The following is a 12568-nucleotide window of genomic DNA, read 5'->3' on the forward strand; positions in this document are numbered from 1 at the left end:
AAACTAATAGCTGTACAGACAGAATAAAGCAAGTTCTATCCATAGGCAAAATACCATTCATCTTTTTGCTTTGCTTAGCTTGTACACTCATGTTACCTTTGTTATGATCCAGCTCCTCAAAGGAGGACAGTGATGCAAAACGCAGAAACATATGGGGTCTGGGGAAGTCAAAAACTTCCCACGTGTAAAATATATTGATGCTATTTATAACGTTGCAAAGCTGTTTGTGCTACTGAATGACTGTTGTCAATACTGCACTGAGCAGGTCCGAAACCTGATCAGCATCAAGAGAGGAATGAAAATGCAGCAGGAAGTGAGTAATAGGATTCTTCCAGCAGACCATGGAGAGACTTATCCACTGATATTTAAACTAATACATTATAAATCCTTTTTTATTTAACAACTAACAAGTTATACATCTGGACTAGATACTTGCTCAATGGGGAAACTGCATCTAACTGCATACTGACAATAACTGATACGTTGAGCACTATTTGAGCTTCAACAGCAAAAGCTTTGCAAAAGCTTAACTCACGCCTTGCAAACAATCCTGTCATGTGTGCAGTGTTTCATTTTATGCAATAGATACATACCCCTGTAGCTGGCTGTTTGTGGCCAAATAATTCTCTGTCATACGATATTCAGTATTGCTGCATTTCACAATGTGTATCCAGTCCAAAGATGTAAATGTTTAGTGCATTATTAAATATAAGTGGAGTTAGAGCATGGAAAATTCTGAGTATCGTGGGCTTACTACAAACTGGATTTTTGCAAAGCTAGCTTGTACAATTAAGCTTTGTACAGTGAAAGAGCATAGTAGTGAACTTCAGTAGAGGTATACAAAAGTTGAAGAGATGGGCTGCAAAAAAGTGCATCATTAATGAGATATGCATCTTATAATTAACGAGGAATACTTGAAACTTCCTTGTTCAGGTCTAAAAATTGCTTGACTTACACAAATGTTCCTATTGCAATTAATTAGACTGAGTAAGTAAAAGAAGAGTTTGGCTTGTACACTAACTTCTTACCAAGAACCTTCTGATGACTCCAATGTCAATCAATGATGGTATGGTTAGTTATCCTTGTTCTAGGAAGAAAATCTAGAAGGTAAACTGAAAATGTTTTCTTTATCACATTTGATCAGAATTTGCTTGCAGCACCCAGGCTTGTACATCATGTCAAGCAATGTAAACATCTCTGCTCCTGCCAGACAAAGTTCTTTGGTCAGTGTTACAGGAGATGTCAAAGTAGATTGTCCTTTCTAATAATAGTTTCTCTGAGTCATGGGGGCCGGGGTGGGGCGGGGTGGGGTGGGGGTGGGGGAGTGGAATCTTGCATCTAATTTGTAACCTGATTGTGCACATGCATGTATTTCATCTGAAGTTGTTTGTTTCTAACCGTGTCCTGTTATGGAATCTCACTGTTTTGATGTACAAATGTATTTTTGAAGCCTTTTGAATTGCTGCTCTTCAGTTTCCACAGTGCCTTCACAGCCTGAGAAGCTGTTTTCCAATCCTGAAAAACTCAAAGGACTGAGCAAGTCAGTACCATCATTCCTACAGGAAGAGGTAAGTTCCATCTCTGAAATATTGTAACAAACTTTTGATTACTGTGGCATTTTGCTTTTGTTAAGTAGTGCTTTCCAGGGTCTGCCAAGTCAGTTTACTATTGGACCATGGCATAGAGTTGAGCTTGCAGTGTAACAGTCAGGTGATGATCCCAAACAACCTGTGGCTAATTAACCTTTCAGAAGCTCTAGTCCAGTAACTAGAGGTTTATTCTTACTGTACGGCTCCACACACAGAGCATGTTTTATGTAGGAGACTGAAGCATAGTGAATGCTTGTCGTTATTCCCAAAGGCAATATCTGTACTTAAACTAACAGGTCTTTTTTCTCTTCAGAACATACATGTGTGCCTACATTTATTTTCTTCAGAGCCTAAAATCTAAAATAAGCGTGTAAGACCATAAGAAAGTCATCATCTGGTAACCCTTCTCAGAGGGGTATTACCTTGGTGTTCTGCTTAGGGATGTAGGCTCAAGTACCAGGCTGTTAACCAGTGTAAGTGAAATCTCAGAATTTCCAAGAACATACTGTGCCTGCAATAATAATAGACTGTAAGTCTATTGTTATTATTGTTATTATTATCATCATCATGATATGGGCCTCGGAATAAGCTCTGAGGCCACAGTCAAATCTCTTAAAATGACACTGAAGTTTGAAAGTGATAAGCAATTTGAACTGTCTGGTCTATGACTCCCCAAGCAGTCAGTAAAGAGGGGAGTGGAGACTGTGTTTAGACCAAGCACGAACCTCCTACCATAAATGCCTAAAAGAGGTAGCTGCATTGGTCACAGGGAACAGGAAGCTCTGGAGAATAGGAAATAGCTCATCATTGTTGAACTTGGATAACACCATAGATTCTTTTTTTTCCTTTTTTTTTTTCCTTGAGTGCCATAGTACAAATGTGAATTTGTATGGCAAACATGCATGCAAGACTCCTCCTCCCCTAAGCTGTTAGCAAATGGTTATACAACCACCTGAGTCCTGTCAATGAGGGATGTGTATTAGTGGACACAGGCTTAAATGGGACACAGGAATTTGGGGCGTAGATATCACAAATACCTGTGTCTGTGCTAAAAAATGAGGAATTGCTGCTTACCCCAGCCCTTAGCATTGTAACTGCAGCATAAGCATCAATATTTTGGATTATTTTTCTAAAAACCTGTGTCTAAAAGGACTGAAGGGTCAGAATCAGAAATATACTGTGCCCTGTCTTTCTCTACTCCCTCCTAAAGTCTGAAATAACCAAAATGTGGTGATACAGGTTTGATTAATCTTACCTTAAGTGCAGAACTTAAAACCATTCAGTGTCTATGAATTACACCTTTTCAGTTAAAGATTCTCTAAAATTATACCATCCTAATGCCCCTTCTGCTGAGAAGAACACACAGGAAACTTTTCTAAGGCTGTTAACATTGCACCATGGATGGATCAAAAGATTAGCATTTCGAAGCATTAGAGGTGAGATAGCAAACAAGTCTGAAATGAGTATCTGGGCATCTAAAACCAACCAGTTAGAGCCTCTGTAAGAAGGCAATTAAAAAGCTTACTCATGTGGGTTTTGAATGAAACAGTCTGACAAATACTTGAAAGCCAAAGGACTATATGTAATCAATCTGGTCACAGTAGAAAGGGTTTGGGGATGGTTCATACTGATATTCTAAAAAATTGTCAGCACCCAAATCTGTTTATTCGGCCCCCCAAATTTATTTTTAAAGTTGTGATTAGTCCCAAGACTGTCTTCAGTTGTCAAGCTCACAGCACAGGATGTATTACAAGACGTACTCATGCATGCACACACGCACATATATATGTGTGTGTATGTATCTATTAAAAAAAAAACAGAGTGTATATCTATAAAAATAGCATGTATGTATACCATGTGCTGGTTCTACCTTGGAATTTATCTTCACTGAAGTTCCATCTGGCCAATATGAAGTACGAAACTAATGAATGGATAACATAAATCTGATAGAAATAACAGCTTAGAAATAGGCGTTGTAGACACCATGTAGTCAGATAGTATTAATACTCATTTCTATGTGCTAATTCAGTTCTGGAATTATTTTAAAAATAATGAATTCTGATAATAACATACTTTCTAATTAAAGAAGAAATACAAAGAAATCTATCTCTTAGAGGATCAGTGTCTTTTCCTTCTGCTTAAAAGAGATAACAGCCTAAAAAATTAAGGGTTCTCTACTTGTGAATAGCCAATATCCTTATTTAACATTTGGAATTAGCTTTAAAAAAAAAAAAACCACGTGTAGTGCATTCTGGAGGCATGCAGTCACCCCAGTGCTTAATAATTCCTTGTCTCTGAAGTTCTAGACATTCCACAAACCTCCACAAGAAGAGCTTTCACTGCTCTATCCAGAGAGCAGGCTTTGAGTAAGTTAAGGACAGGGTTGAAAGTAAGCAGAACTAGGTTCAGTCCTAGATTTCTTCTGCTGACCTGCTGTGTGGACAGCAGCTAAAATGGCCTTAGGGAAGCTGTATATCCTTCCTCTGTAAGAGGGCTTAGGATTTTCCTGCCTTTCAACAAGTCCATGTAACAGGACTGATTATCCACACTGCTTAACTGTTACTTCACTCCCTGGGTTTATTTTGGACAGTTCTTCTCTCAAGGACCCTTGCCCTAGGTAGGAGGGACATTAGTCAGTCCTTACCTTTGGCCTCTGAACTGGGGAACAATCCTGGTCTGCTTTTACTAAGCAGTATAGATATAGCCAGAGAAGCTACAATCAAAAGATCTTTATAAAATTATCTTTAAAAAATGCTTATATGCTAGATATTTATTTCTATAAATATTCGTTTTCTTAACATGTGTAGAAATTGTTGTTTACTAATCTTGCATCTGTTAGATCTATGACAGAAGTTCAAAGCTGTATAAAGGAGGGGGGAAGCTTTGTAAATTGTTCATGGGTGGAATACAACAGGGAGATGATCGTTTCTGTAACAGCTTGCATAGGAAGATGCCAAAGCACACGTGTGAAGTAAAGCATTGATTCTTTAGTACAGTGATAGCATGGAGACAGAATGGGATTGCAGGCACAACCTGATAATGACCAAGTAACCCAAAACTGCAGTTCCCTGATGCCAAAGCAAGGCCCTGCTTGCTCTCTTGCAAGAAAGGCTTTTTGCAAAAGCCAGCTGTATCCAGTGCTGTTCTACTGTGCATGTTACCTTCCAGCTAACTGCCTTAGAGGGTACAGAATTGATGGTATTTGCTGTATAACAGAAAGTGACGGGTAAAAGACCTGAGCGTTATCACTTGCATAAGTTTATGCATGAGATAGTGAAGTACAGAAGTTGAGTTTAATTGTTCCAATAAAGTTAACTTTGTACTTTTCCATTGCTATTTGAGATTTAAAACCAAAAACAAGCAGTAATACAACCAGGTTGTAAAAAATTTTCAGTGTAGGCTTTCCATCAGAAAAATTCCCTTTCAAACTTCTTTTTTAAATGCATGACCTAACTTAAGAAATATTAATTATTTGTGTTGGCACTACAAGGGAATTTAAATTCACGTTTTCACTGAGTCCCAATCTGTGTTTAAATTCTGTTTGGTTTTTTTTAATGTTCCTTGTGACTATGAAGAACCTACACAGACTTTCTTCCTGTGATGTTTTTGTAGAGTGATGACAGAGAGACAGATACAGCATCAGAAAGCAGTTATTCCCTTGGCAGAATCAAGAAGAGTCCCAGCTCTCTAACCAATCTTAGCGGCTCTTCTGGCATGGCCTCCTTGTCCTCTGTATGTAAACCAAAGCCTTGTTTTAATGGCACTTTGCTTTTGCTAATCTCTTCAGTATTGTTTCAGCTCCCTTTTTATTCCTCTTATCTATCTTCCCTTGGCATCTCTGTCTCCTTCCTTTCCTCTCTGTTATGTGAACCCTTGCATGGAATTGCATAAAAAAAATAAAATAAAACTGGTCTTACTTTTCTAGTAATATACTGGAGCCTGTTCAGGCCTCCATTGTGCAGCATACTGTATAAACACTGAACAAAGAGATGGCTTTTACCCTAAGAGCTTATATTTGTAGCTGAAAGTAGGGATCAATTTATATAGAACATACATGTAGAAAAGGAAAATGGGAGGTGGGGGAGAAATAAGTGAAAGAAAGAGACAGTATCGGTATGTGGAATGCATAATTAAGTCGGTGAACTGGCTAACCAAAAGTCATTAATTTATGTGGACTTCATTGAGAAAAGGAGAATTTTGGGGAAGGATATTGAGAAAAAAAAATTATACATCCTTTTCCTTCTACCTGTGTAGGGTTTAATTTTCAAGTGTGTTTTGTTTAGGCATGTAATTCAGCCACAGGCTTTATCACTAAGCTTTTTGACAGTATTTTCAGAAGGCCTGTTCTCCTAAACTCTTAGGCTCTGCTTTCTGCAAAGATCAGCTGAAAAGAAATATAAGTAATATTTCAAGGATCTGATCACAGGCAATCTCCAGATCTACAGCAACTTATCATTTTATTGTTTTATCTCAATGCAATAAATGCATCCAAATTTTTTTGTAGAAAAGTTGCCCTAACACCTTTCACTTACCAATAACTTTCTTTTGTTAATCTGCTTGCTGAGAAGCTTGTATAATAGTGTCCATTACATTTTATTATCACATCTAAAGGGACACAGTTGATTTCTTTACTGTCTGAATTCTGAGCATAACTTCTACCCTGACCTTGAAGTGTCTGGTGAAATGCAATGCCTGGAAAATTTTTCTCTTCTTGTATGACATAGGTGAGCGGAAGCCTAATGAGCATCTATAGTGCAGACTTCGGCAATGTTGACGTGAAGGGGAACATTCAGTTTGCTATTGATTATGTAGAACAGCTGAACGAGCTCCACATTTTTATTTGCCAATGTAAGGACTTGGCTGTGGCAGATGTTAAGCGACAGCGTTCAGACCCGTAAGTATAAACAGAGAGTAATTTTTTTCCTAATGGAATTTTTTCTTTTAATGTGTAAATGAAAACTGATTTTTTTTTTTTCCCCCATCACTATAACCTGTTGGAGTAAACAACCAAATAAATAAATGAAGAAGCCATAACGTGCTTTACATGGTTTTCCACTCTGAACTGAATATAGAATTGCCCCTATAAAATGGTACATATATTAACATGGGAAGATCAAACTTTTAAGAATATGAAACTCTTTTTTTAAAATTCAACTTTCCAGATGGTAAATCCTTCTTTGATAGGTTTTCAATAGGGTTAGAGCCAATAAATACGATATCTAGGCATACTATAGTTAAATATTCTGTATTTGTATGTGTTGAGGAGATATTTCAACAGATTTCCCGCTGGTAGAAGGTGGTTAATGTCCCACTTTGGAAACTACTGTTATACTTCACCACTGCTGTTCCATTTCTTAACATGTAACAAGCTGAATGACATAATGGCTAGTGAAGTGGATTTCTTTTACTTTATAAGCAAATACTTGTGTATTTTGGAAAAGGAAGTTGGAAAGGGTGGGGTTTTTGCTCTTCTAACCAGCCTGTCTAAATTTTAGGTATGTAAAGACCTACCTGCTTCCAGAGAAATACAAGCTGGGCAAACGGAAGACCTCTGTGAAAAAGAAAACTTTTAATCCAGTCTATAATGAAATACTGCGGGTATTTATCAAACTATTACCAGACATGAAGTACTGCATGCATGAAGTATGAGGAACCTTATCCTTTAGGCACAGGTCCAGATGCTCTCAAAAGAGATGTCTGTGTTAGGAGGAGATAGATTGCTCCGTAGAAGTACCTATGTCCTTCTATTGATAGGTTAACTCTACAGTGTACTCTGGATACAGCATTGAGAACACTGATTGTTGTATGCTTCTTGCAAACAAACACAAGTTCATGAGCTTAAGATGCATAAAAAAAAGTAAAACATGAAAATAGTTTTAATCTGAAATGAAGTGAGCAGTTACGGATGTATAAACCCGGACATGTTTTTCTCTAACCTTGTCACTTTCAGACACAGCATTGATGAAAATCCAGCTTGTTTTAACTTTTTTCTCACTTCTTCCTCCTGGCAGTACAAAATTGAGAAGGGTTTCCTAAAGAACCAAAGCCTTAATATCTCTGTCTGGCACAATGATACCTTTGGGAGGAATAGCTTCCTTGGTGAAGTGGAGCTGGATTTAGGAACCTGGGACTGGAATGATAAATCCAACAAGCAGATCACCTGGTTTCCACTCAAGCCAAGGGTAAGTTACTAAGGGTGGGTTAGCTGTTTCGTATTTTCCGCTGTGTAAATGCAAAGTCAAGTCATTCATTTAGGTCTGGTCTTGCATGTTCTCTGTTTTTTTGTGTTGGTTATAATCATAAATACCTCTTTACTGGTAAATGGAACATACTGTTCTGAGGTTTCTATTAGTCTAGTAAGTAGCTAGCTATTATAGTAGAAAAAACTTTCTCATAGTCTAAGGACTAGGAATTTCAAGGTATTTTTCATTTACATCACGTTGCTGCAACAGATACCTGAAGACGTTCATTCCCTGAATATAAAGTAAACCTACTGAGAATATGGAGTAAGTGCAGCAACATTTTAATATCAGATGTAATGACGACTTCCATGTCTGCATGCCTCTTGTTTGTTAATGGGTTTCAGCCAAAATGAAAACTCTTAGTTAAGCCACTGCCTACGGTTCTGACTTCTTTTGTTGTTTTTTTCTTTTTTCCTTGAATTTACTTCATTAGTTCATTCCAAAATTAGCTCAATCCAAAGTTTTATAATTTGTAGAACAAAACAGGAATGTTGTGGTGGTCTTTAGCACTAGTTTAATTTGACTGATTTTAAAACTGCGGTGGGTAGATAAAGGTAACCAAATGTTAACAGGTGCCATGTTCCATCTATGGATGGTCCATGACTATGAAGAAGTGACATATTCTTGTGCCTTTTTGCAAGATAACTCTTGTTGAGGCTGATTTTTAGATCAAAACTTTCCTATAGAAATGAGTTTATTAAAGTACACTTTCTGTTGCATAAAGAGTAAGTTTCCTGATTGAAAGAGCATATGTTCTAAATAAGTGCACAACAGTGGAAAAGATGCACCCTCCCCTGGGTCTTGTCCGCTTTAGTGGAAGAGCTATCTATCTGAGGTGCTGTCAAGAGGTTAAACTTGCCCTGAAATCTCTCATGTCCTGTAAACTGAGGGAAGACCAATGGATAAGGAACCAAGAAAAAAAAAAACTTGCCTCACGTAGAAATCAAGCCTGTTGCAGTGGAAGACTTTGCATGGTAAACTCTGTGTGAACTGCAAGGTTTGAGATTTGTGGGGGTGTTTTTTTTCCTTAAATTTCAGACTTCAACAATGGCTCTTGAACTAGAAAACAGAGGGGAGATGAAACTAGCCCTCCAGTATGTCCCACATCCTGTTGGAGGTATGTATAGCTGCTTTGTTTGGGCTTGTCAGGCCTTTGGGGTTTTTGTTCTCCTGTCTTTAAAAAACCCCCCAAAACTGTTTTATGTTCTTCAGGCAATTCAGACATCTTGTTTTAACATAAAAGTAAATTTATTTTTTTTTCTAGGGGATTAAGTCACCCTGGTCATGAATTCAGTTTAGGACCCAAGATCACTTTAGGATCTTTTGTTGTTTTCAATGTTACTACAGAAGAAATTACCTCATTGTTATGATCTTAGATTTGTAATGCAGTCTGTATGGGTAACAAAATTCTGTTTTCTCACTAATAATTTTAGGGATTATAAATCATCAGGCAGGTGCTGTGATTTGCTAAATAAACAATGACAACACAATAAATAAAAGCAATACTAGAAGTAGAAAATAGCAGTAAGTATTTAAAACGCAGCAATTCATAGTAGTATGATCTGTTTGGTTTAATCTTGTCTGGCAACTGATAACTGGCTGATCTGACAGTGATGCCAGGTCAGGTCTTTAATCCAGTCAGTCAGTTGATAAGAATCAATTATATTAAGAGCACAAAGGAGCTTATTTGAAAGTACAAGGGGCAACAAATGCTAACATCACATAGACTGAGGACAAGCTGATCTCTTCATCTAGGAGGCTTGGAAAGAGAAGACCAGTAGCATGTATTTGTTTAGTTGTAACAGAAGAAATGTCATTGTAGGAATACAGACATGATGTGATCTTGTAGTACTTTGATGGGATGAAGATTGAAGCTTGAAGGATGCAGAGAGGAATGTTGAATTAAGATGTGAGATAATGAGAGTCTAGGCTGAATATCACCTCTACAAATGGGCAGGAACTGCTGCATCATAGAAACTACCTTTAAAAGGGATCTACAAGGCTTAATCAAATGTTTTGTTTTATTTTTACAGGAAAGAAGACTCTGCCTACTGGTGAGGTCCACATCTGGGTGAAGGAATGCCATGACCTTCCTCTTCTGAGAGGCAACAGGCTCAACTCTTTTATTAAGTGGTAAGAACTGTGGTTGAAGTTATCAAACGTGGTGGCCTAATAATGCTACTGTTGTGCTTTCTAATCTTATCTTCATTTTTCTACATTCAAGTTAAACACCTAATTACTTTCTGATTCTCCTTTATTGTAATGCAAATTGTCCTGCAGTGCTTACAACTTCAAGATGCGAAGTATATACTACCAAGTAAAACATACTGGGAGAACTTCCTGTGTAATCACTACCCTTTCATTTTGTCTGCTCAGTTACATGGTGGAAGGGCTAGTCAAAATTGTGCCTGCTTTTATTTGCATTTAAACAAAGTATGTTTGTGCAAGAGTATGGTTTAGCTTAGCAAATTGTGGGAGGAGATAGAAGTGAGAAGCATAGTTGTATTTCTTCCTCCTTCCTTTCCACATACAGCCTAAAAATGCAAAGAGGCAAGAATAACAAGATGGTTGGGAAATCTCTGGCAGCAACAAAAAGGTTTCAGCGTCATTAGTGATAAGACAGCAAATAAATTCACTTGTGCCTTTTCCCCACCTGACTTCCCCTTCCCTTCCATCCTCTGAAGCCCAACGGTGGACACATGCTGCCAGTATTTCTTGGAAGGGGATGAGAATATGACCTTTGACTTCATCTTCATGATGCTAAAGCATCTTATCTTCAGTCACATTCTAACACGCAAAGGACAGTGTTAATCAGTAGGTTTTGTCTATGCAGTATGTTTAATGCAGGCTATACTGTGCAAGTGCAAACTGACAATGCTTTTTCTTTCTGAAGTACCATTCTTCCAGATACTAGCAGAAAAAGTCGCCAGAAAACAAGAACAGTGGCAAAAACTACAAACCCAGTATTCAACCACACCATGGTCTACGATGGCTTTAGACCAGAAGATTTGAAAGAAGCCTGCATAGAACTCACAGTCTGGGATCACAACAAACTAGCCAACCACTTTCTGGGAGGTCTCAGGATAGGCCTTGGAACAGGTACTGGACAATTAACACATTAATCCTTAATGTACAAAATACAGTCTTTCCTTTTTTTCCTCTTCTTTTCCATTTCTTCTCTTTTTGCAAAGATCACTTCCAGTTATTTACTGAAGAGTTTCATTCAGTAACTTACCTATTCTTCAGCACAGATCCTGAAATGTAAATGATAGTAGTGTTATGAGGGTTAGGATGACTGACAAGTAAGGAGAAATATCAGAAATAAACCTTTGTCTGCCCATACATTGTATCTGCTACTGTTTGAAGTACAAGAATATGCTATCCCTGCACCCAAAATCTTGATAATGACTTACCCAGTTTTTGCATGTGTAAGTTTGTATGTGGTGTAAAGGCAGCATTGGGTGGAGATAAAAGGATAGATCAGGAATGCATGATAAAATTTGAAGACATTGGACAGGAAAACTTATAAATGCAAACAAGGTTTTAGCATAAGGGCAATATAAGATGTGCAGATAGAAGAATTGTATGTTTTCCCTATCATTACATTTGTCCCTTTCATTGTCCTCTCTGGTCTGAGGGGAGGATGTGTTTGGAGTCTTTCCAAGCAAATGCAAGAAAAAATTGCTTTTCCCAAATTAACTTCTTGCATGGTTCACCAGAGTGACCTAAAATACAAATTAGGATAGTAAATCTCAATTTGAATTTTAGAGTACCCAAGGTTGTATTTCAGTACAAAATCAGTGTCCTGTTTTATTCTTAAACCCTCTTTGGATGTTAATCGCCCATGCATCTTTCTCCTTGGGATTGTGACAAAAAGACTAAGGGTAACAAGGAAAGAAAGTCTGGAGAAAGATGACAAAGCTTCCGTGAGAAACTGTCGTTAATTGTACTTGACAGAATTGCTCGAGTGTAAAAATGTAGAACTGGCTCTTCAAAGTACTAGGTCAGCTACCTGAGGAGGTGAAACCATTTTAGAAGACAGGCAAATTTGATTGTCTGCTCTCAACTCTGCAGCATATTGAGTAATGTTTCTCTTAAAACTGACATTTTTCTAGGCAAAAGCTATGGAACTACAGTAGACTGGATGGATTCTTCTTCAGATGAAACTGCCCTTTGGGAGAAGATGATGAACTCGCCAAACACATGGATAGAAGATACACTGCCTCTCAGGATGCTAATGGTTGCAAAATTGACAAAATAAGGTGGCCTTTTAATTGCTAGTGTCAAAAAGAAACCTTGGGAATGAAATTAAAGGTGTGGGGGGGAAACTTGGAAGAGGAACATAGTAGCTCTTTTGACAGTCTCTGCTCCATTGCTGGTCTGGTTTTGTGCTGTCAAATGCCACTTTGTATTTCAGATTAAACTTCTGCCTGCAGATTATGATGTAAATTTAAGGGATTCTTTTATTTCTTATTCACTGAAAATGACTTCAAGAAAGAAGGCATTTACAGAATTCAGTGGCAGAGGTAGCTGTGATACCTGGGTGCTTCTGTTGCCTACCTGAAGCATTGCTGATCCTTTAAATAATCTAAATTACCAGCAAAAAAATAAGAGCAAGTCAACTCTTTCTGTACACTTCTCGGATTGCTCATGAAGTGTTATTGGTAAGATGGCAACAGGTTGCATTTTGTTCATGCTCATTAATATGTGTCTATATCCTCATTATGCCATGCCAGA

At 37.8% G+C, this 12568-nt stretch overlaps 1 protein-coding gene across 1 annotated transcript in view; it reads left to right on the top strand.

Annotated features, from left to right (window-relative positions):
- The window catches only part of SYTL2 (synaptotagmin like 2), a 45323-nt gene extending 33231 nt beyond the window's left edge, over nt 1–12092 (top strand). The window contains exons 11-19 of the mRNA XM_059835790.1: nt 1474–1568; nt 5202–5321; nt 6314–6483; nt 7085–7187; nt 7601–7771; nt 8870–8948; nt 9865–9964; nt 10725–10930; nt 11947–12092. Of these exons, the coding sequence (XP_059691773.1) occupies nt 1474–1568; nt 5202–5321; nt 6314–6483; nt 7085–7187; nt 7601–7771; nt 8870–8948; nt 9865–9964; nt 10725–10930; nt 11947–12092 (1190 nt within the window). The remainder of the gene's footprint in view (nt 1–1473; nt 1569–5201; nt 5322–6313; nt 6484–7084; nt 7188–7600; nt 7772–8869; nt 8949–9864; nt 9965–10724; nt 10931–11946) is intronic.
- Nucleotides 12093–12568: the final 476 nt, after the last annotated feature.

Source organism: Gavia stellata, chromosome 1 (genome assembly GCF_030936135.1).
Source record: "Gavia stellata isolate bGavSte3 chromosome 1, bGavSte3.hap2, whole genome shotgun sequence".
Lineage (NCBI taxonomy): Eukaryota > Metazoa > Chordata > Aves > Gaviiformes > Gaviidae > Gavia > Gavia stellata.